We start from the raw sequence: 25,253 nt of genomic DNA, 5'->3' as shown, positions 1-25,253 counted from the left end.
TTCATTCGGAAGTTTGTTGGTGTCGATTCATTTGAACACGTGGGGATTTCTACCATTTTCCTCAGCAGGTGGCCTTCAGAGGCAGATCAGGGCCAAAAGTTTCATTACTATTACCATTTGGACAGTTTCCACTTTCATATGCATTTTTCGCTTTCAGATCTTTCATTCACTTTCAGGTCTGATCTTTTCAGGTTCAAACTTGTGGCCCGGATCTGGCGTGGCATCATGAGCGACAGCATAACAAAGAAGGCCGAGGAGCATCCTGTATCACGTTGCCTTCAGGGAACATAGGTACTGTAGGAAGTATGACCCCACACTTCCTTTGCACTATATTCACATTATGGGCAGTGAGAAAACTGACGCCAGTAATAAGGGACCTGAACATGACCCTGCGCGACCTATCACAATCACAGCGTGTTAAATTACCCACCTTCTGTTTCTACTCTGCTTTCTCTCATACAATTTTGCCCCCCGGCAGCAGTACCAAACAGACCCCGGTCAACCGTCTGAGACTCATCACGTCAAAAAATAAGATGTAGGCCATGGACAGCCATTAATTGAAAATCAAGATGGTGATCTAAATCCCCATGGAAACTATACCGCGTCACCTCATAAACGTGCGATCTGTTAGTTTCGGTGCAACAAACACTAAACATGACTTCTATGTTAGTTTTCTCAACATGTGAGATGTTAGTTCACATGATAATGAATGTTTGATTACAGCATGTTGTGACAGAGGACTCACTTTGAACAAAACACATTTTCTCCAGTCAGAGAAACAATCTGAAAAGAGCATACAAAGCCTCAGATTTCCAGTAGTGCAGACTCACATCAGTTTATACTCGCATTGCCGTGTAGCTGACATTTGAGTCACTCTGTGGTCAGGTATTACATCTATCAAGTTTGTGGTGTAATTTTTATTAGACTCATGATGAATTAAAACATGTCAGAGAACTCAGTGGACGTCTGATCGTCTTCACAGAACCCCTGAAGACTGTTCTCACTGAAAGCTGCCGTGCATGAAACTTGCTTTACTTTGATTTTGTTTGCACACTGTACACGCCTGCAAGCACGAACAAAGAACCAGGATTCATTCAACCTTAAAAAAAACTTTATTTACTCCACATGAACCAAATATAAAAAAAAGTGTATAAATGTTGAAAGCAATAGTTTAAGTATTTAAAACACATACACAACAGGTACTAAACAATAAGGTTAGGAAAATAAGACCCTTACAAAGGGAATAAAGTCACAAAGTCAATATGACTGAGACAACGAGTTGTCATATAGCACGGCATAGAAATATGGCGATCCAGTGAATCATCAGCACATCATTCATTCAGCTGACACTGTGGTCTTTGGTCCTGTGCTGCTTGTTAAGACTGATGTGCTTATTGCTTTACTGTGGCGGGTGCGATCTTCAGCAGAGTGGTCTTCACTAAGTGGTTTTGTCCGTTTGTGGACGTCCAAAACATCCCATGTCGTCTGTGCTGCTTTCGTCTGAGCATGCTCGGCCCTCTGGGATATCTGCCGTTCAGGTTCAACTCACCACAGCTGCTGAACCACCAACCGCCTGCAACAAAAGGGGTTTTATTTATAAGACTGTTTCTAACACTGCCTGGTGTGAAGCCATGGACACACAGTTTTTCATTGATTGCATGTGTTCGGTGAAGCAGTCGTACCTGACAGCAGTTCGGCGCAGTTGACCTCTGCGGCGAGATCGTTGTCTCTGTCGGCCGTGGAAAAAGGAAGACCAGAAGCTCCTGTCGTCATTATGCTCTCCTGAACTCCAGATGAAGGCTCCTCCTCCAGGTGGAGAGTGAACTTCTCCTCTTCTCCATCGAGCTGGAATCGATAACGAGCTGCAGACCTCTGCTGTCCCGACCAATCAGAGAGCTCGACCTGCAGCACGTGCTGGCCTTGTTTGGAGAGGGAGTGGATGTTCTCCAAGCCCAACCAAAACTCACCTGGAGAGAAGAGAAATGTTCGGGTTAATCTTCCTACTGAGGTTTAGCGATGCAAATATTTTGCTGGACTTTTTCAGCTCTTTTCCTTTGTACTCACCATTCAGGCTGCCGAAGCCTCTCTTGTAGCTTTCCCACAGCAGATTGAACTTCTGGGATCCATCGTGACGTTTCTGGATGATCGTCCATCCACCTTCTGCAGAGAGGGAGGAAATGTTTAACTAAAGAGGCTCGACAAAACGAGTTTCTCAAGACAATACTGAGCGACGCTGATATCCTCTCCTGTCTTAATGTTTTGGGGTTTTTTTTTTACAGTTCAGACCAGAGGACCTGAGTTCCTGTTCGCCTCACCTGAAGTCATGTCACAGAGGACGTTGAATGGCTGCGAGCTCTCTGGCTGGATTGTGTAGATGCCGCTGGCTCGCTGCCCTTGCACAAACAGATCGTGACAGTCTCTGGCCAAACCTGAGGAAAACCAAAACACAACAAGACCCTGATCAGACTCAGACGGTGGGTTCGGGTTTTATCTTTCAAGGAGCAAAGCTTAGTGTGTCCTACCAACATACATTACAGTATGCGTGTTTTAGAAGCTGATCTTTGGACTGCACAAGAGCCGCTCTACCAGCGAGTCGAGTGGTATAAATTCACGTGCAAAGTTGAACTTTTCTGTTGCACTTGTGTCACAACTATTTTATTTAACATCATCTGCAGACGTGTGCTTTTTTTTCCAGGCATTCACGTTTCACCTCAAAAATAAGTTGTGTGGATTAGAGGAGGAGAAGGTTTGTTTACATGTCTGAGTGCTTAAGGAGGAACGGCCAGTAAAAGGAAATGAGGGCAGAGCTTTCTTGCTTCTGAGTGACGTTTTAAAATCTGCTGAGCGTCGGAGGTGAGCTTTAACTCTGCAGTTACTGATTAAGGCCAAACCTCTCACAACAGCTGGCTCGTTTGGATTTGTTTTCCTTCGCCACATTGCGACTTCGGTGACTTTTGAACAGCTTGTTCTCTTACCTGACAGGTTTTTGCTGTGCTCTGCTTCTCCCCTCAGCACCGTCTCCTCGTCTCTCCGTCTGTGTGATTTTACTCTCTTATGTGCAACCTGGAGGATCACAGACCAGCAGACTCACATCATCACTTTTGTCTCTACACGGGAAATGAATCTTTTTCGCGCCGTCATCCTGCAGCTGACAGGTTTGCTCTTTACTGTCATTTCTGTTTCCGATGGGGTGTAACTCACCTTGCTCTGCAGAGCTTGCAGGTGCACGCTCTGCTTCTCCAGTTTGTCTTGCTGCTGCTTGATTTTCTCCACCAGCTGATCGATGCGTTTGTTCTGAGCCGCCACCAGCCTCTGCAAACGGAAAGAAAAATAAAACATTAGTCTCACAGGATCCGTCCGTCTCCAATTAGCTGGGAAACATTTTTACAACACAGCTGTAAGATTAGTTTTTGCTTTCAGAGGCTTTCAGCTCATGTCTGTCTGGTTGAAGAACAAACACACACACACACGACTTTTATTTTCTTTAAAGCTTAAATGACAACATGAAAATCTTTCTCTCACCTGGATGAATGGGACTCCTGTGTGATCGCTGTTGTTGTTGTCCCAACTTTGCACCTTGTCCACCTTCTCCTCTAGTCTGTTCATCCTGGTGTGGATGTCCTCGCTCTGTTTCTTCACCTCCTCCATCTTCGCCTCCACCTCCTCCGCCAGCTCTGCCACCAGCCTCTCCCCGCGCTCCACCTCTTTGCTTCTCTCCTTCAGAGCTTCATCTTGCTCCTGCTGCTTCCTCTCCAGCTCAGCCACCGTGCCGTTTAAGGCTTTCAGTTTGCCACTGACGTCCCTCATCTGGACTTTGGACTTGTCCACGTGCTCCTTCAGACCCTGGCCCAGCTGCAGGAGGCCGTGAGCCACCACGTTCACGTCGTCCCAGGAGGCGTGCTTGGACCGGCCCGGCAGAGCTCTGTCAGCGGGGAAACCGGCTGCCACGTGCACCAGAATGGTTACCAGGAGGACGAGAAGCTGCGGCGTTTTCATCTTTGTCTCTGCTGAGGGTCTGTTGTCTGAGCTGCTTCTGATGTCTCTGTTGTCTGCTGCTGAATGGTATTGTGAGGGCTTTTATAGCTAAGGGGCTGCCCTGATTGGCTGTTAGAGCTTGGAGGTGGGGATGAAGAGGGAATGGGGGTGTGGAGACTCTTTCATCGAGGTCGCCCTTCTTGGGACTTGGACCATGATGCAATCATTGATCTGAATTACTGATTAAACCCTGGAAGGCACAGCAGTAGTATTTTCAAGTATTTTAAAGAACTTAGCAAGTCTGCATCTGATTTTTGTCCAGTTCATCGTAGTTGGTTAAATAAGTCAAATTTTGACATAAATTTCTTGCACCTTGTTTTTGCCATTTAGAACTGCATTTATTATCTTATTTATTTTAATTATCAATTAATCTGTTAAATGTTTTCTCATTAAACTGATGTTCACATTGGAACCAGTAAATATTAGAAAAATTTGTTAAATATCTCTAGTGCTAATCAATTAATTACTTATTAACTTTTCACTGTCAAATTAACCCTATATAACAGAATAATCGTGTCACAGGCTTCTTTTGTATACGTCCAACTTTAGCTTGTGTTTTTCACCCCTAAAAAACCCAGTTTTACATCCACAACACACTGTGGACATGTAGATTTTATTATGGGCAGAGTTTCCTCTGTTTCTATTTGGTTCATCCAAAAAGGCAAACACCCAGATTTGTGTGTGTCAAAGTGCAGATAACAAGTGTGCTGGTGCAATCGTGAAGAATGAGATAATGAGTTGCCTCCTGACAGCTGGGTGTTGCTGTTTATCTTCCAGTCAGGTCTTCAATGTGGACCAGGAATGCGGGAGAACATTCAAAGAGTCAGTGTGAGAAGTAGGGGAAAGTTCAACCCTCAGGCCTTTTTTACACTCATTCCTGACAACAAAATCCAGCAATGACACACACACACTCTCAGACACACACACTCTCAGACACACACACTCTCAGACACACACACTCTCAGACACAAGGCACGTGGTGTACTGATGAGGTGCAGATGCCAGTGAAACACACATGTAGTTCATTTTCAAATCATGGCTCTCTGACATTATATCAGCGTTTCTGAGAACTGTTTTACTCAGACACAGCGCGTCTGTAACATCGAAAGCGGAACGCCACATTCTTCAGTGTCATAACTTACTGCTTCATTGATACTTTTCAACCAAAAATGCCAAACATTTTCCATGTCCAGCTCCCACATTATGAGGATGTGCTGCTTTTCTTTGTGTCACGTGATAGTAAAGTGAATATGTTGTTGGTTTCGGCCGGTCGGTTGTAACAAACAATTTAAAGACTTCATCTTTTTGGGGAAACTGCGATGGACATTTTTTGTTTTATTTCCCCACAATTTGGAGACTAAACATTGGCTACAGCCATGCCAGCAGTCCTGTGATGAGTCTTTCGGCGATATGCTAATAACAATGCTAATATGTACTAATTAGCACTCTGAGCTGCTGATACATTTCACTCAAAACCCCATATGTCAGCCTCAACTCGGCGACAGATGAAAAAAATCAAATGATTTCCAAAGTCAGCAGGATTCATCCTCTGTTAAGCATGAATGTTTCTACCGCATTTCCTTGTGGTCCAACCAGTAGCTGTTGAGACGTTCCAGACCAACGTGGTGGACGGACAAACACTGTCATTCACAAAGCAGCAGCAACAAAATGACAACAAATGTCAACACAAGAAAAGCTTCGGTGTTGTTAATGTTTCACTAGTTGTTTTTTGACTCCATTTTTGAAACTAAAACTAAAAGGAAAGTCTAATCCCGCTGCAGTCATTAATTATTCTCAGTCTCTGGGTCAGATATTGTCTGTCAAGTGCATGTGACTTGGAAAGCTGCTGACTTTTCCTTTTTTAAAAAGGAAAAAAAAAACACAACATAAAAACTCAAAATGAAACCAGACAAAGAGGAAGTGTATTTCCATGGCATTTTGCACAGTTACAAAGTGCAGTACGATAAAACTAAAGCAAACATTGACACAGATGTCTGAAATATGAACCAGGACACCTGATTCAGCTTTCCTAATATAACTTCAGAAAACTGTACCTCCTGTTACGTCACTATTTTATTCTGTGCTGTCAAAGTCCGAGTGCTGCTCTCAAACGTGACTCGGTATACCCACCAGCCTGTACTGGGAACAGTTCCTGTTTGCTGGTGATCCACTGCACGTATCTGTGCTGCAGGCTGCTGCTCAGCACGTATACCCCTGAACCTCCTGCTCTCGGCGGACGTGAGGCAGAGCATTGCGAGCGCTGAAACTCTGTCCTGATGCAGCTACACAAGGCGGCTTTCCCTCCTTGCTCAGCTGTATCAGAACACAATGTTCGACTTGTAGGTGAGGTTGTGCTTGGACGAGGCAGCTTGCATGTCCACGCCTTGGCCGAATTACAATAACAGCTGTCTTTCCGTATATTGGAATAAATCTTAAGGGCTTTAGACACTGGAAGATCCGAGTGTTTGTGTTAAAATCTCTTTAATTTAACTTTGCGGTGGTGGTCATCACCAAATCCTGTGACTTCGGAATCTTCAGAGTCAGGATGTTATGAAAAGAGTTAGGAAGCTGTGGGCGTTCTGGCAACTTCTTTTTCAAAAATACTTTTATTATAAGCTATAAAATCCTTGTTCAAGTCACAGTCAGCCCCTTCTTTGATATTTTGTTTTTGTTAGTGCTGCGAAAATACTTTCAAGACTCCAAAACTAATGCTGTGCATAATAAACATAAACATTTGCTTCGATCATCTGGAGGTGGCAGGTTTTGATTTGACTGCAACTTCATGTTTTTCTGGTCACAGTTAAAAAATGTCACACTCCCCTTAAGTTAATATAAACTGCAAGAATCTGTTCAGAAGTTATGCACGCCGCCGCCCACGGCCACACACTCTTTGTGGCAACTGGCTGTTCAGCCGCCCTTTGGCCCGTGACCAAACTTTATGCAAAGTTTTGTAATTTGTAATTGGCAAATTGACAGGAACACAAACACTTGACCTCCACGCCAACTTCTAGCTGAAAGAAAGAAGACAAAGGTGGACATTAGAAGCTCTCTCTGGTTACTGGTGTTTATGATTTCACAAGTGAAAATTTTCTTGTAGCTTCTTCTTCAGAGAGATTTATGTTGATGTGTTTAAGCTGTCCAGCTCTATGAACTGACCACACCTCCTGTTCAGCCACAGTTATTGTGGAGATGGTGAACATAATGGAGTTTTTAGAGGCTAAAGAGAGAGTTTTTCACTCAGAGGGTTTGTGGAGATCAAAAACAGCTAAAAGAAGAGTGAATTTTGGACCCTCTTTTAGCCAGAAACACCAAATAAATCACACACACACACACACACACACACACACACACACACACACACACACACACACACACACAAGTGGCTTTAAAGCAGCTTTAAAGTAATCTCTTTGTTATGAAAACATAAAAATAAGCAATAAGTTCACACGTGTATCTCTTTATCTGTGACTTGATTCAGGCAGATCGATGACAACATATCGAGTGTAGTAATCTGCAGATTATAAATCTGAACACGGGAGGTCAGGGCGGTTTTCATCCTCTAACACATGCACAGACTTTCCCGAATTGTTTCTGAAGCACAAGGGCACTTTAACTGTGCAGATCACAGCAAAACAACACGTCCCATCAGATCTGCACATGTACAGTACATGAGCTTCCACAAAGGGGACGGAGGAGGGGGGTGGCTGGGTGGCAGACAGTGTTTTTAGGCACCAGTGGGTTAGTGTGTGAAAGGTGAGGCTGTTGTCACGTGTTTGGTATGTTGCATCAGCCTCTCGGACAGAAAATACCCCTCGACTCTGTATGGGATCAGACATGCACAGCTGGAGGGCGACACCAACATGCTGGGAGGCTGAACCCAGAGCCACATAAACATCCAGAAGCGCTGCAGCTGGATCAATGATTATTTTAAGCTTTTGTCACCATCTTCAACCTCAAATGTTTGTTTAGTCATTATTTATAACTTCAAATAACACGGTCGGTTCACTGAAGCACAGGACGAGGAAGATGAAGCAGAAAATCTAAAGTTAGTGAAACGGAGACTTCGGATTGGTCTGGATTGGAGATCAGCCAGTTGATTTCTTTGTGTTCGTATTGGCTCACAGCACTGTTAGAACTGGACATAATACAAAAGAAGTAGTATAATTTTTATTACACTTTACAGCTCAGTTTATCTCAGCGCTGGCATGCACAATTAATGTAGATTAAAGGGACAGTTTGATATGAGGGGAATTAAACTCATTTGCTTTCTTGCCAAGAGTGAGAAAAGGAAAATAAAACAGCTAGCCTGGCTCTGTCCGGGCTGGGGGGGGTTTGAAGTCCTCCAAACTCTGCCTGAAAGGACACAGATGTGAAAGTATTTAGATGCCAACATCCTTAACTTCTATATACGTCATAGCATCGAGCTGGAAAAGGGTAAACGCTCGTACTTACTGCATGGATATCTGAGATGAAAACAAATGCCAGTTGTGCCTTTTCTAGTGGGTGTTATGGTGGGTTTTGCTTTTTGCCCAGAATGAAAAGGGCGTAATTCACGTTATGTCTCACTTGTTTAAACCCAAGTGTAAAAGTAAAAAGTCGTGCAGTTTTACAAGGACTATTGCTGATTACCAGTAGAAAGCCAAGAAAAAGTCTGTCACATCTAATTCATGAGACTAACATGCTTCAGAGGCTTCAGAGGTGCTGGCAGGAGGACATCTTTGGACAGAGCTGGACTGAGCTGTCCGGTCCAGTGTGGTTTACAGGTGATGTGTCTCATTGATACACAAGTACTGCACATTATATTTCATGACTATCTGACAACCTGTGGTGATACAGGTTGTCAGATAAACATTGTCCCTCCTTTGTTTTAGTTCAGAAAGTAGAGAGAGAAGAATATTTTACATGTTTGTTTACTTGAATTTTATCACATTTATCTCATCTAATTTAGGCAGGTATATCTGTTTCCAGTCAAATTTTCTGCTTATCTGTTTTCAAACAAACAACACAAATCACCAGCAATCCTATAAAATACTCCAAGTTTACTTTTTTTTTTTGGGTTAATTTATTTATTTCTGTGCTCATGAATTTGCTTAAGACAGTAAATATGTTTTTGAAAAAAAGCTTTCAGTTTTTTGTTTGTTTGTTATTTTTTATTATTATTATTTTTTTTTTACATCGAAGGGAAGCTGTTGAGTTCATTTGGCACAAAAGAAAAGTGTGTGAAAGGTAACCCTGGTATAAACCTCCCTATGTTGGTGTCATGAGGCGCTCGTTTAAAGCAGCTGTTATTTACAATTCAAAAGTTGATTCTCTGTTCATTCACATGCATCACGCTGACCTTTTACCCACATTCCACTTTCACACAGCATCTCTATCCTCGTGCGCTCCTGCTCGCTTTGGGATCTGTTGCCTTTTTCTTTTTTTTCCTTTTTTTTACAATCCGATTCTCCAGCTTGCACTTTAACCCAGAAAGCAGCGTCGTTTCCCCCCAGGCATCCACTCCCTGATCAAAGAGACGAAGGCACGTTAGTCAGAGATGGGCTGCGTACGCTACTTTGCTTTACCTTTCCTGTTTTTTACATGAGTGGGTTGATGAGGCCTTATGTTCGGTGTGAAACACTGCATGTGCAGCTTGATTAAATCAACAGGTTCATCATCCTTTATCTTGAAGCTTCAGTCTGTTAATTTGTCAGTTGAATTATTGACAATCCTTTGCTTGTCTTCATTTATATTTTTTGTAAATTTGGTTTTGGTAGCCTTTTGGTAACAAAGTCATTCATGTTGATTCGTAATTTATTTATTTTCTTTTTTGCTTGGGATGTGATGGTGATGAAATATTTCAACAGCCACTGGATTGTGTGGATTCGTGGTTCCCTGAGGATAATTCAAAACGACTTTAGTGATCCTTTAGTACCACCAGCAGGGAAACGCTTTTACTTGAGAGTAAAAATATTTCAGCTGTACAATTTTATTCTGACAATCATGTTCCCTTCAGGATGAATTGCAATCCTTTTGGTGGTCCCCTCACTGTTCATCTAGCTTCATCAGCACTCAGGAAGTGATTATAGTACGACTGGGCAGGGTAACAGAACACATTTTCACACCTTTAAATCAAGACAAGTTACAAGGAAGATTTCGATCACTACTGCACAGGTAGACGAGATGTTTTTGGCTTCGTTTTTGAAGCTTACATCTGGAAAATCTATGAACGTTCTTTTACATGAAAATCCCGTAATTCCATATGATGCCTCTTAAATCTCAACAGGAAGTGCATTCATGTTTGAGACCTTTTTCTGGTTTACAGGCTCATGTTGCTGTGAAGAGATTCAGGTTCACCTCATGGGCCTCTGGACTCTGACCTTTGTCCTCCACGTCAGTAAATCAGTGAGAGCTGTATTATTAAAATGTTTCTGCCTTTTAAAAGGTGGGTTATGGCTGCCTATTTCAACATAACCAATGAAACTACAAAAGTGTAACTGATAATCTGCCTCAGCGCATGTATAAACCCACCCTTTCAGAGTCTTACTACATGAAACACCAATCACTCGTCGACCTCTGCTCCATTTCGGAAAACAAAACCCCCAGTTGACCTTTTTTTGTCATGGTATTAACCTCCGTCTCAGTCCACATATTTACTCACGTGGGGTTTTGCTGGTTCGCTGCACCCACCATCATATTACTTAATGCTGTGCTTGGCCATGACCTCCGCTGTGAGACGGGTCGAGTCTCTCTCTCACCGAGTTCACCTTTTACCCAGAAACCAGGAGGAAAAGCCTGAGGTGTGTGGGAAACGTGAAGGGAAAAGTGTAAACACGTGTGGAGACACAAATTTTTCATTTTTCTGAATTGTGAGAAATTATTGTTGCCTCTTCTGTTTGTTTGTTTGCCTTTTTTCACCCCCAAATTGTATTCCAAGTGGTCGCCACAAGATTTAAAATGTCAATACTTGTCAATACTGCTACACTTGTAAATACTGACATTTTGACAGTTTGATTCCATCTGTTGAGACTCATAATCACATTATTTTTTATTGATTTTTAGACTGACGTTGCTGCTAGTTTAGGCTGATGTTCCATGTAAAGTTTAGGAAAATGTTTTACACATTAACAGCCATTTGTCCACTTTTGAAACAGAGCAGCAAAGGTTGCCAGATCAAAAACTCTCCGGTTGGGCAGAGTTTTGTTTGTTAAATGGCTGGTGAAAGATCTTCAAATTAAGCTGACAAAAACTGTTCTGAAACATCATTTAGACAGTCATGTTGATGGATTCTTTGGAGCTCTGTCTCTACTTTGAGTCTTGTCATTTTTTCCCCTTTTTTCTTCCAATTGAGCTTCTTGTTGTCTCAGGATGCGCGTCAGTTTTTCCATTGAGAAGATTTATTTGTCTGTGGCGCTACCTTCACTCTGTTTCTTGTAAAGGCTTTTTGACTTGCGACCAAACAGTATCCTAACCAAATATGTGTTGTGTCTTGTTACGCTTTCTTCAGAGACGTGACAGAGACGAAGGATTAAGCAACAGAGCAGAAAGAGCAGTTTCAGCTGTGTGAGTTTGTGCCATTGCATCCTCCTGCCAGCGTCTTTTTATGGCTTATGATCAATAACTGTGCTGCCTGCATCTGAACATGCATTAAAAACCAACATCCATGATAAATCCTCCAGCAGGAGACGGGACCAGCAGACATGTGGCTGTGGATTACTTAAACATCTCTCGTACTGCTGAAGCTCTTCAAATCATTGTTGTCTGCTCTGCCTGATGCGTATTGATGAGGAATCAATCAGCTCCATAGACACTCGTTTCAGCATCCACTATTAATAAAAAAATTCCAAGATTATCCCCCAAATTAAAAAAGTTAATCATTAACATAAATAATTATTAGTTGCATTCAATGACTGCCTACACTTGCTCTTTTCAAGCCAAACAAGTAGCTTGTTTCCATCATTAAGGAGACCTTGAAACCAAATCAAATGTGTTTTATGATCTCTTCCTGTTTGGCCCGGCCTGGACGCTCCTCGAAGCCCGCAGAAAAGAAAACATGTTTTGCTGCCAGCCTCTCTGGACTTCGATTCGTACACTCGGAGCTGATGGACAGGTAACCCGCTATCTCCATCCTGTCAGTACCACTCAGTGCTTGGCAGGGAAATGACTTTACGAGTTTTTGTTCTGATAAAGAGCTGCCGGTGCTTGGCCTCCAGGTTTGTTTTTCCGCTCCCCCTTCAGTCACTGTGTACAAAGGTTTACGCACAGTGACAGTGAAGTGATGCTCACAGCGCGAACAACACAAGTCACAGCAGGTGAGGGGTGACAGAGGTGACGGGTCAAGGACACACAAATCAAAGGAGATTCAAAGATGACATTTTACACCCGAGATAGTAATGAGACAATGCATGACACCCGAGACAGTAATGCAACCTGTTCCTTACACTTAAGACAAACAATGAAGAACTGGGCTTAAGTCTAAAGATTGTTGCTTTCTACTGACTTTTGTAAGAAATATCATAACTAAATCAGGTAATCCAGTAGAGCCTTTAAACTGTCTATTTAGCTTAAAAAGTAGTCTCTGAGATGAAGTGGAGTAGAAGTGTGAAGCTGCATAAAATAGATAAAACTTAATTAAATTACAAACAAATTTGTATTTAAGTGTAGTACTTTATTAAGTGTACTCAGTTATACTGCATGCATCCGTGTGGCCTGAGCATGGAAGGGCCTGAAAGCCCATTTCAGGGAAATTCTGACTCACACAGAGAGCTGCAGCTCCACCACAGCCTCCACCTTTTTCTCTGAAAATATGAATTGGGTGTTTGGCTCCCTCGGTGCATTTGGAGGAGAAGTTATTGCCTACAAAGTTTACAATGTGATCAAAGCAGATTACGTAAACTAGCCAGGCCAGGGTGCAGGTCTGACAGAGCTGACGGCAGATATAATTACTTAAAGGGTGTGGGGGGCACGTAGAAAAGCTAATAATTCATTACACAGTGATGATGCTGAAATCCTTTTTGAAGGATAATATGTTGAAGTATGTTTTTTATAATCTTCAGTCATTTTTAACAGGCTCCAGTCGCAGCAGTAAAACAGACTTGGGGAGGATGAGGGTGTGTGTGTTCACATCTCTCGGCTCTGACCCAGTTTACTGTGGGTGCGACCCCCCTGGACCAGAAGTCAGGACGACCTGCAGGAAAGAAAGGCCTTTAAATGTCACAGTGCGTCAAACTGACTGCTGCTTCCTCCATCTGCACGGCCCATCAGACAAGTGTCCTTGTGCAAACCGCTGCACGTCCAGCGTCGGTTGGCGTGAGTCCACTTTGACATTAACTCTGAAAGTCACGGATGTATTTATGCATCAGTGTTTCAGTTTTAACACTTCAGTAAGGTAAATTTCAGTACCTGTTCCACCACTTGCGGAGTGGACGTATGAAGTATAAATTGAAAAAAACTCATGTGGTACTACGGTAAAGACCAAATATTTAAAAAATTGTACTGAAGTGTACAACTTGAGTAAATGTACTTAGTTACACTGCTGTGGGGAAGAGTTTGCTCCATAGGAATCAGTTTTAAGGTCTGAGGCCTTCACAGAGCAGCTCTGTATCTGGTATCGATACCTGAGAGAAGGTTTAAACTGTTGAACCCGTCCTGTGGCCTGTGTGGTGCTTTGACGATGTCATGCTGATCATTTTAACTCATTTCTAAATTGTTTTGTTGCTTCTGTCAGGTCAAGGCGACCGGCCGATCCCCCTCATTGTTCCATCAGGTCAGCAGAAAGCCGAGCCTTCCTGCTCGACGACTCTGCAGAGAAAAAAAGCCAACGCTCTTGAGTGTTGCCATTGTTCCTCTTCTGTTGTAGCAAGAAGAAAATAAAGATGATGTGAGTACCAATTATCACTGCTGCTGTTTCAGATTACTCAGATTTCTTAGGAAAAACAAAAAACACCAAAAAAAACCCAAAACAATTCAGTCAGAATTCTTCTCTGAAATCAGGGGAAAAAAAGTCATAACCCAAAAATATATTTTTTCAGTCACCCTAGTCCTCTTCTGCAAATTTCCCTCCTGAGGGAACAAAACAAACGAACAGATCTTAAGATCCACTTTTAGTCACGTTTGATGGAATTTTAATTTGCTTTGATCATGAGATAACAGTCTTTTTTTTTTTAAAGCCCCAGTTTGACAAACAATCTGATTTAATTAAAAGTCCATTTACTATAATTTTCCCCACCCTTCAAGCATATCTGAACCTTTTCATTCAGTACGGACCATATATTTACGCTCAAAACATGTCAAACAAAGCTTTTGAAAGATAAACTCGAAAACGTTAAAAATGTGTATTATTTACGATATTCTCCAAAAAGAAAAGTAAAATAAAGACAAAGAATATTTTGAATGTTTTCTTCTCTCCCATCTCCATCTGATAGAAAAAAAGAAGAAATTCAGAATAAAGGTATTTATTCTGAAGAAACGTTAATATGATTACTGTTTACTAAGCTGTGAACGTGAGCCTTATTAAACTCAGTTAAAAGAAACCGGCTCAGGCAGAGGAAGTGGAAAATGAAACTGAATGAGATGACTGTATTTGTCTGTTTCTATCGTCTCCCAGAACAACAGATAGAACCCAGATGCTTGACAGCAGCAGTGACACAGTTTGTTTAGTTTTTGTTTATTTATATCTGGTTTAGGTGTGTGTGTGTGTGTGTGTGATGACCCATGATAAATCTAAAGAGAAAGAGGCAGGGTGGGGAAGAAAGAGAGACAAACTAAACTTTATCTGGTGCCAGTACATTGACTGAGCAAACATGTTTAGGCCCAGAAATATCTATTTTAAATACTCTATAGGGCCTATTTGAGGTTTCATCCCACCATGACGATGCTGTTCACCTGTAACACCTCTGCTCTAATTTTATTTGACCAAACGGTGAGATGTGATCTGATAACTGGATTATGTTCACCCAAACTGAATGATGACAGACTTGGAGGAATTAACTTCTGTCCACATGTGTGATCAGATCTCTTTATCTTGTATATTTTTCTGTTTTATTTATTTGTTTTTATAACTTCATTTACATTGAATGAAAAGTTCCTGTATTTTTTTTTCTTTTTTTAAAAAAAACCTTTATAGCTTTGGACAGGGAGCGTGTTTTAAAAGATCTTGGTTCAAGCCTGCAAACCTCTTCAACATCCTTAGATTTGTGTTAAGACATTCATTTGATGAGAGATAGTGTGAATGCAAAAATCCTCTGACTGCCCTCGGTCTGAAGGACAACAGCGCCCCCTGCTGCTGGTGGACAGATAATGCAGTTTAAGAGGCTTCACTGAGATTTATTATTGAATTAATATCCGCATTAAGCAGCATAGCAGCTTCTTTTAAGTGAAAAGCAGGCCTTAAATCATCTAAAATGTTGTGCTGCTTCACTTTTTTATACAGACAGGGCGCTAGAATCACGTTGATATTCAGACTCTGTGAGCTGAAAAAACAGAAGAAAACGGAATTTCTAAAAGCAGATTAATGAAATAAAATGTTTGTGTATAATTCTAATAACACTGAATCAACACTTGCGCTTTGAATTCAAAGAGGACGCCTGTCACTTTGGCGCCATTTGACCAAAGTGACGAATCAAACCACGCCCCTCTGTCGTCATCACCCACAGGCTCTTGTTCCTCATTGGAGAATTCCGTTGTCTGTCATCATCGTCCATCTCCATCTCCGGAGTCAATATGAACAGTTGGACAGGAAGTGAAAGGAGCGGCCGGGATCCTGCCTTCAAAATACAACTAAAACGTAAGCCTGGAAGAAGTACTCAGATCTTTTACTTAAGTAAAAGTAGCAGCACCACCACACTAGTGTAGGCATACTCCGTTACGAGTTAAAAGTTCTGCATTCAAATTTTACTTTTGTAAATGTGCAAAAGTATTGGTAGTAACTTATACATCTGCAGAGTAGCAAGTGAATTACTACAATACAGTCTTTAATAATACATCGGAAGTTGATTTTGTTTTACATCAATCAGCAATAGCATATGTAAATACCAGAATTATATAATATGATTAAGTTATGACATTTTTTGTGTATTATCGTGGAATTATAATCAAAATAAATCATCTAATGTGATAAAACAGTAAAATATATTAACATAATTGCAAGTACGAATAAAAGTAAGTACATATCAGAGCAATGGAAGAAAGACTAAAATAAAGTGTTCTCACAGTATACTCACAGGTGTATAGCATATAAATGTATTTTAGCATAGCATATATTGTGCTGGTCTAAAGCATATATATTTTGTTACATAAACGTAGCATAATATGTATAATATAAATCAGTCCAAGAAATGCTAAAATATAATTTGTTGTACTGCTTTGCGTCTTATTTTGATATACAAACCGGAAAATGCCTTTTAGACGTGATGCAACTTGACTCCAGTCACAGACTTACGAGTTCTTTTTGTTTTTTGTTTTTTTTCCTTCCTCCCAAACTTTTCTTACCTTCTCCGACAGTCATGACAAGCCTCAGTGAGGCTGGACGGAGAGAAGCCAAAAGGTAGGAAGCAGCCCGAGGGATCGATTGACGCGCGTGAAACTGATGCATATTGATTAGCTGAATGTTGCCTGACTGATCGACTCTGAACAAACGACGAAAACAAACAAAAACGGTTTACTCTGCGTGTGTTGTAGTTAGGAGCTGTTTGAAGTGTTTGTGGTGAATTGATCGTAAGTAATCTCATTATCTGTCTTCAAGAAACATTTGGAAAACTTTTCACCTTTTACACTTATGTGAAATTATTATGTTTTTGATGCACAGAAGTTAAAAGCTTTTGTAATATTTTTAGGACTTTTGGTGTCCTGCAGCAGTGGATTCTTCTGTGCTTTATAGTCTTTAAAACTTCCAGGAATATTGTCAAATTACCTCTAAATCTAATAGAGATTTATAGTTTGCCTTTTGTTAAAGCCATTCAGGATTTCCACTTTGTTATTTAAAGGTTTTTTATAGACTTAGAAGTGACTCTGAGTCATTGTCCCTAATATTGTTACAGGCTCTTTTTAATCAGAATATTAATAGATTAATAAGTATTGCTAATAGTTATTTTTGACCCCTCAAATTACTCCAAGATAATAGAAGTCATATTTTTGCTATTTTAATCAGAACTATATCACTAATTGTTGTTTTCAAGTCTTAAAATGTAACTTAACTGTCTTAAGTTTTGGTTTGGTGTTTTGGGGTGTGTCTGATAAGAAGCGTCTTTTCTATACTCTCAGATATTGATCTTTCCAGCACATTTAAACATATTATTGTCTTTCTGCATTTGTTGCTCTTCCGTGCTGAAAAAGCAACATCAGTGCACTTTTTCTATTTCTCGGTTTTATTCCTTCTATTTTGTGGGTGTAACAGTTATTCTTTCCTGTTCTTTGTCTCTTTCCTCTTGCCTTAGTGCTTCTTTTATTAAGTTTGTTTGCTGGTAAACACGCAGAAGAAGAAATAGCTTTTTTCTCTCAGATACTGTTGTGTTCGAGGCTGCTAAGATAGGATGGAAACCCCCCTCCCCATCTTCTCTATTGTCAGAAGTGTTGATCCCCTCCCCAGGCTGGTCTCCTGTCTGTTACTACACTGTGCATCATCTCAGAGTTTATTTAATCTGTGGTGTTGGGCGTTCAGTCAGATGTTGAGTCAAGTCACAGTTAAGTAAGCGGACATGTTTCTGCTGCTGGTCATGTTTCATCTGATGGCCCACGACCTGCAGAAAAGGTCACAGCCAGATATTTCTAGAAACTGCAGTGAAGTCTGAGAGCGGAAAATGATTCAAAACGCAAACGGTAAACAATCCTCAGCATCAAAAACCAACAAAAGAGGGAGACATCCTGCATAGAAAAGGGAGAAACATCTGGGCAAAATGTGGTCACTGCCCTGCAGGAAACTGCAACCTTAAACTGAGACTCCTAGAGAAAATGACTGATTGACGAGTGTTAAAGGACCCGCTGTGTTGCCCGATCTGAGGCTGTTGATTCAGAAACATCAGCTGTTATTATGCTTTCATTGGAGGAATCTACAGCTCTCGGTTTACATCCAGTGCTGACACAGGAAGTAGAACTTAAATACCGTATTTCCTCAAATAGTGACCTGAATGGGGGCCTTAATTTCCCCTCAACTCCAGAGGGTACCAGGCCTTTATATGAAGCAGGCTTGTATTAGAGGAAGGTCTTTATTTCTTCACAATTCCCTCTGTTTGATAAGTACAGTATAACTGGTCATATTTTAGTTTGAACCCTCTTTTGGTCTGCTCCAGTTTGTTGTTTGCTTTTAAGCAGCTAAAAAGCAAACTAATATCACTTAGCAGCTGGTAGAGACCGTGGTCAGAAGGTGTACAGAGGCGAATGATAATGCTGCTCCATACCTGCTGGAAACAAAGCACAAAAGCAAACAGTTCCTGTTCCCTTTATCAACTGAAAGGTGAAGATATGTGAATATTTTGTGTTCACAACTTGCTGGCCCCAAGTGCACAATGAAAATCTGTTATCATAACAACTGCCTTTCTCTGTACTTTAGCCACACTGTAGACACTGCAGAACAAAATAAACAGCACTGGATGTTAACAAACAGCTCAGCTGAAACCATGGATCGCGGCGGTTTTGCAGAATCTTCTGATATGATTGTTCTTTCCAGAGAAAAGGTGTGTCTGCATGGGTAGAGAGGAAGGTTGTCTCAAAAGAGAGCAGTTCATGGCAGGAGGCCTTGGTACTCCGTAGTACTCCGTAGTACTACATTGTGGCTTTTGTTAATGAGTGAGAATGAGATTGGTGTGGCTCCAGCAGCGATGCAGGTGTTGTTGCACAGGATTGTCTTTATGAGAAAGGCAAAGTTCTCACTTTACCTGTCCAGATAGTGGCCAGAATGATTTGCTGTTTTCCCACATCTTGGTTTGAGGGGAAAAAAAGAGGTTAAATGATTTGATAACAGTATAACAGGTTTAGGAACAATCGTGGGAAGTGAAACAATAGAATATCAGGATATGGTGACCTCTTTGTTGAACTTGCACTTTAGCGTCTTGTAAAATGAAACAGAAATCAAAGATTTAAAATATTCAGTTTGAAATTGCTACTGTCTTCTTAACTGTAATTTTGCCATTTTTAGATTGGGTTGTTTCACAGTGTTAAATTTCAAAACAACTATGGCAAAGAAAACACAACAAATATTTGACCACCACATGACAATTTACTACACAGGGATGAGATGAGGCGGTACACACAAACTGTCTGGAATTGTCCTTTAGATTAGTGTTCATCTCTTAACGACTCTATGAAGCTCTCTCAGGGGAGTCTGCCTTTGCAACAGGACCCTGGGGTTTGACATACTGCTGTTGCCTCTAAAATAGATAGTCTGTAAGTGTAGTTAGGGTGTGGAGGAGGGGGGTCAGCGTTATCAGTGTTACACTCTGCTACCTGTCCTGTTCCTGCTTTCATACAAACTTTGGTTCTGATTCATGCCTTCTCGGCTCGTTCACACCTTGGAACAGAAGGAGTTTTTCGAACTAAAACCGCATTGGGTCTGCGCTCGTCCTCATGAGCGCCGTTGCTTGATAAAATACATACCGGGGTATTTTTAGCTCTATTACGAGTGCTTTTAATTTTAGCGCCTCAAGACTACTGAGTTCACTGCAGTGACTTGATGCAGTAAGGAAAGAGAAAGCTGCACTCAGCTGATAGCTGACAGCTGATACTTTAGTCCAGACAGAAAAAAAATCACATGTTCTCACAGCTAGTATTTGAGGTTTACAGTCCAAAAGAACAAATGTATAAGGATTTAATCACTGCCTGTGTGCACAAGCCTTCATTCGTCCGCCGTCTCTTTTAGTTCAGCAACAGCCTGTGTTTTCTTTGTTTTGGATCTCTTCTGGATCACTTCTGGTGTTGTCTCTTTTACTGTGAACGCCACCTCCTGGCATGGACAGAAAGTCTGAATTTGATTTTTAAATCAGCATGATATTTTCCTGTTTTCTCTTCCATCCTCACAGAGTCAGGCTGGTAAACATGCTGTGAAGAGTGTACTGACATCGGCTCAGACTCCTCCGTGTTGAATTTCAAAGTTTTCAGAAGCACCAATGAGTTTAATTTCTGAGTGCACTTTTAAGGGGCATCCAGGCTGAAAACAGTGATGTGAAGGTTTTGATGGGGGGCGTGTTGTTTCAGGTACCAGTGAGACAACAAGACGTGATGCAGGAAGAAAACAGATACACGCTTGTCGAGGCTTATCAGACACCTGAACACTGTACAGACGGCTGTAATACTCGACAACTCTTTTGTAACAACAATCATGAGAACAGTAGAAACACTTGTTCTGGTTGTAACTAATGTACTAGGAATGTGTACTAGGGCAGCGTTTTGCTGGAGGCGTCAGTGGAGGCTCACTAAGTATGTTTAGTCAAGTCAACTCTACAGCGCTTCAGTACAATTCACTTGTACTAGAGTATTTCCATTTTATGCTTTCTTTCCACTGCATTCAGGAAGTAAATATTACTCTAATTTAGTTTTTACTCACATTAAATTTATTTAACAGCTTCAGTTTTTTTTCAGATTAGAATTTGAACATATTAGTTCACAATTAGTCACACAATTAGTTTAATTGTCAGGGCTGCACTGAAGCTAAGAGGCTTTCATCGTAATTAGCCGCCATCCAGGCTTTGAAAATCACTACTTTTCAGCTTCACAGCAGATTCTCTGATTGGAGTGGCTCTCCAAATTGTCCTTGAAAGGAGAAGCTACTCAGGTTCAGAGCAGTGGCTTAAAGTTTTCTACATGTACTACCAGTTTTTAGGCGGCAGGAAAAATCTTGCCTTTATTTGACTTTTCTTAGTTTATTTTTATTCTTTTTTTTTTTTTGGAAAAGTATTTTTAAACAGTGGCTCCAGATTCGGCTTCAAGCTGGGTAGCAGGAAGTACACAATGGAACACAATAAACAGGAATTAAACAAATATTTAATAGTAAAACGAAGGCAATCGTGGGTGAGATTGTTGTGTGCCCTCATGTCCTTTCTTAGTGAAATCTGTTGGTCCTTTGAGATTTACAGGAATTATTTTTTTTTTTTTTTTTTTTTTTACAGGAATCGAGAATCAGCTTCATTGCTTGTAATTCTATTTCCTCCGCGAGTCTCAAGATCCTGACTGAAGTAACCCGAGAAAACAATTTAGGTGCTTCTGCAGTGTCGGTGTTTACAGATTGAGTTTGAATTTAATTGTCTTCTCAAGATCTCAGACGTGTTTAAGTCTTCTGAAGATAACAGATTTATAGTTTTGTAGAAATTTAACTTTAACTTAATAAAGTTGAATTTGGTTGTCTGATCATCATGACGGCATCCTTTGGCCTTCTGAATAAAATTCAATCAGTTGTGAATTTCTTCTTTTGATATTATATCATTCTGTCCAGCAGTTTTACTTGGACAGACAGCTCATCAGAGTGTCCAATTGTTTGAGATAACCTTGTGGTAATCTCAGAATCACATTCAGTTCATCTTGAGGTAATGACATGATTACAGTAACTGGTGATAAGAGGGAAACAGATAAGAGGGGCAGTCGTGGATCAGCGGTTAGGGTGTCGGACCCGTAACCGGTGGATCGCTGGTTCGATTCCCCGTCCCGGTGTCCATGGCTGAGGTACCCTTGAGCAAGGTACCTAACCCCCACTGCTCCCCGGGCGCTGCACGCGGTCGCCCACTGCCCCGGGTTTGCTGTGTGTGTGCACGTCACTTGGGTGGGTTAAATGCAGAGCACAAATTTCGTTGGAGTGAGTTCCCTCCAATGACAAAATATGTCACTTTAATCTTTAATCTTAATCTTAAACAACCTTGGTCTTCAGATAGTAAAACTAAACACTGTTGGTGTTACTTTTACTCTGAATGGATGTTCAGTCAGCTCTGACTGTTAACATTCAGGTTTTTTTAGTCGGGCAGAGCAACATTCGTGAATAGTTCAGTGAAGAATCTAAAGGTTATTGAAGGATGGCTGGCAATATTCTTTGGTTACAATCAAAACCGGCACTGCGTTAGTCTGTCGTTCAGTTTCCCTTTAATGGGTGTGTGACACTCGGCCCAGAGCCCGCATCTTAAAGAAAGCAGGTTGTAAATACATAGCTTCATTTTTGGAAAAGGCTAAATAATTTTCTGCATCAGCTGTTTAATGTAGGCTTTAGCTAAGGCTATTTAAACAGAACCAAATAGTCCATTCAGCAGCAGATTCATTGACATTTGGTGTTCCAGAAACTCAATGATGTGTTTTTAGTCAACAATGGAGCTGTGGCAATACAGAAAATAAAATAAATCAGGCTCTAGCTACACAAACACCAGGACTCGAAATGCCACCTGAGGCTAGTAAAATGAGCAACTCAAGAATCAAATGGAGCTGATGAAGGAAGTGCCGGAGGAGTGAGCCATCTCGCTTCCTTCCTGTCTCTGTTGAGAGCTGCAGATGCACTGATCAGCAGGTAAAGATGTTTATGAGGTGTCACGCAAGTGGACATCTCAGTTATCCTGGTCACAGGATGTTAGTTAAGTGGTCTTAGAGGATGTGGGCAGAACTCCAACTATGTATTACGCAGTTTGTCACAAAACATGACAGGAAACTTTGGTTTTTGTTGTTATTTGATAATAAATAAAACATTTTGTATCAAGCTGTTGAACTTTAAACAATACTTGTTGTTCATTGTGGATTTTGGAGTTTTTATAGGGTTTGTTGCAATAATGAAAAGGCAGATTTATCCTTACAAAATGCTGTAAATGAATGAACATAATGTTACGCCAGTGACCCTCTCTTGGCTCCTGAGCCATGACCGATTAACCGTAAAGGGTTTACACTCACCTCACCCTTCCCTACGCTAACCGCTAAAAACAACGTGATAGGCCCTCTGTGGAACCAGTGTTTGGTTTGTCCATTCCGGGCTACTGTAGAAACATGGTGGACTCTGTGGAAGTGGACTCGCTCCCTCTGTAGATATAAAAGTCTCATTCTAAGGAAACAAAAACATCACAATACTTACATGCCAATGAAAACATAATTCTGAGCGTTATGAACGAAAAAGTATTATGAATGAAAAACACACGGGTGGGAGGACACCAGACTAACAAAACAGTGCGGCATTTTGGCAACATCTGGTGGAGCTGTGTACTCTGTGCCCATGACTTAAAGGTCATAATAACTGACCCTGAAAAGCTTTTTGGCTGGTAAAAATGGTGACAGTGATTGGCTTTAAGGCAGGCCAGATTCTTGTGGCTTGAGTGGCAGAAAGGTCAGATTGTGGCTCTGCCAAAACTGACCACTCGTCTCTGAAATAACCAAACCACGACTGCTTTTGGAAACACTTACTGCGTGGCCGTGTGACGCCACAAACCCTTGGACTCGTTTTTCATTTTTTTTGGATCAAACAATGAAAGTTTAGTGTGACACGAGGGAGAGAGAGAGAGAGAGAGAGCGTTGAGTTTATATTCAAGCTTTGGGTTCGTTTCTCAAGATTTTTCCTCATCACTTCTGCTTTTGAATTTGATTACTGACAAAATGTCTCTGAGGGCAAAGTGAGAGCCAGGCCTCAAATTCCAGTTTCAAACTGGTTTCCCAGCACAGAGATGGCCTGTGTTCACCGGTTCATAATGGAACAATGTTGTGTTTAGCATTGAGCTGCCGCTGGAAAAGCACCTCTGCCCTATGAAGTCATATGAAAAGGCTCCAACACAAGTTCAGTTCACTGCCATGTTCTGTTCCCTCTGCAGCCACGCAGGATGAGAACAGCCTACTATGACGGTCATTAATAAAGGGTTGAGAGATTCTCACTGCAGTTTTAACTGAATGAAATTGTTATTAAAGGTCAGTAATGTGTTCTTACAAATGTCAAGTTTGCAGTTGTAAATGTTAATTTATTAGTAATTAGTTAATCCTTAAGTTATTAATGAAGGGACTTTTGGTCTGCAGGATTTCTCCAGAAGCATTCTTTAAAATGTGCATCACATGTGGATGGAAACCTGTGCAGTGAACCATCAGTCCATGATTTACTAATCATCAATAAAGCCATGCTTTACAGGGGGATTCTTATAGAAGGTGGCGCCAAAATACCAAAGATCAATAAAGCTGCACAAACAAGGAGGTTAAACAATTCTGTAATAAACTGTGATTACAGAACAAATTCAGTAAATAACAAAAAGGGCAAGACAACAGAAGATGACTTTATGAAAGGCGTCTCCTTTGCAGTACGGATGAAATCACTCAGCAGACTGTCTTGGCATCAGTATGTTCAGTTAGGTTTCATAATGCCTGGCAGACAAATTGCCTCTCAGCGCGACTGCAGGAATAATGACTGGTCTGAATCTGAGAGGCTAACTGAATCACTGCATGATGGAAAACTGAATTAGAGCCCACAAACATGTATTTTCCCCAGGAGCAGCTCCTTGGTGTTGAAGGTGTGTTATCAGGAGCTTTTGGAAACGTTTCAAGTGCTGCGTGCATCCGGTGCCTTGTCATTACCCCGAGAGAAGCTGAACTGGTATAATTCCCAGCAGTGAAGGAAATAACATGATAATAGACGCATATTTCAGTTGTTTCTCAGCAGAAAGCAGCAGCAGCTGACATCTGGTCTTGTTCTGTAGTTATGAGAATCATAACATCTGGAGACTCACTGCTACTTTTGTGAGAGAGACAAGTGGGTCACAGTCTCATTTTAACACAAATATACGGACCTGTTATCTAGGTCGACACTGGTTTATTTTGGCTAATTTGTTTGGCTGGAAATAAGAAATGAATTGAAGCGATTATGGAAATGGAAAATGAAAGAAAATTTGTACAGTTGAGAGATTATATCAAACAGAGCGTCTACAAAGGTTCAGTTTGTTAGGGGAAACAGGCCTGGAGAGTTTGTGTCTCGCTGCAGAGGGAAAACAAGGTGTACTTGGTCCAAAATGCAACGTGACATCAGAGATGGAAACTGGCTAATTGGGGAAAACTGGATTTGTGTACCCTGCCTTGTTTCAGGGAGGGACAGACTCAGCCTCAGCTGACGGGATGTGACTGTTGCTGGGATACAAACCGTGTGCAGTTTGAGGAGCTACAAACATGTTTACATGTTCATCAAAAAAACAAAAAAACATGCAACACAATGTCGCTATTCCAATAATCCATTTATGTCCAGTCACGTCGTTGGGTCTGTGGTCATCCATGTTAGAATATTTACTGGATGAGAAACCACGATGCAGTTTTCAGAGCATGTG

At 41.2% G+C, this 25,253-nt stretch overlaps 2 protein-coding genes and 1 long non-coding RNA gene across 4 annotated transcripts in view; 2 read left to right on the top strand and 1 right to left on the bottom strand.

Annotated features, from left to right (window-relative positions):
* Positions 1–1,093: 1,093 nt before the first annotated feature.
* On the bottom strand, positions 1,094–4,064 carry LOC124060532 (angiopoietin-related protein 4-like). The gene is made up of 7 exons (XM_046391632.1): positions 3,523–4,064; positions 3,202–3,312; positions 2,976–3,063; positions 2,316–2,429; positions 2,065–2,160; positions 1,683–1,967; positions 1,094–1,573 (listed from the first exon to the last, which is right to left on the bottom strand). Exons 1-7 carry the CDS (start codon positions 3,994–3,996, stop codon positions 1,392–1,394), a joined length of 1,350 nt encoding a protein of 449 aa, XP_046247588.1. The 5' UTR covers positions 3,997–4,064; the 3' UTR covers positions 1,094–1,391.
* Positions 4,065–9,909: 5,845 nt separating this feature from the next.
* LOC124060533 lies at positions 9,910–13,929 on the top strand. The gene is made up of 3 exons (XR_006843586.1): positions 9,910–12,326; positions 13,084–13,323; positions 13,742–13,929. It is a non-coding gene; the product is annotated as an uncharacterized LOC124060533 (long non-coding RNA).
* A 2,574-nt stretch (positions 13,930–16,503) lies between these two features.
* kank3 (KN motif and ankyrin repeat domains 3) overlaps positions 16,504–25,253 on the top strand; it is a 33,509-nt gene continuing 24,759 nt past the window's right edge. The window contains exon 1 of one of the 2 annotated variants that reach the window (XM_046390923.1): positions 16,504–16,558. The gene's annotated coding sequence lies outside the window, so the exon portion shown is untranslated. The other variant, XM_046390922.1, reaches the window with a different exon arrangement.

The sequence above is a fragment of the Scatophagus argus genome, chromosome 6 (assembly GCF_020382885.2).
Source record: "Scatophagus argus isolate fScaArg1 chromosome 6, fScaArg1.pri, whole genome shotgun sequence".
NCBI classification, from domain to species: domain Eukaryota; kingdom Metazoa; phylum Chordata; class Actinopteri; family Scatophagidae; genus Scatophagus; species Scatophagus argus.
The sequence above is the reverse complement of the archived record's forward strand: the minus strand, read 5'-3'. Positions and strand labels throughout refer to the sequence as shown.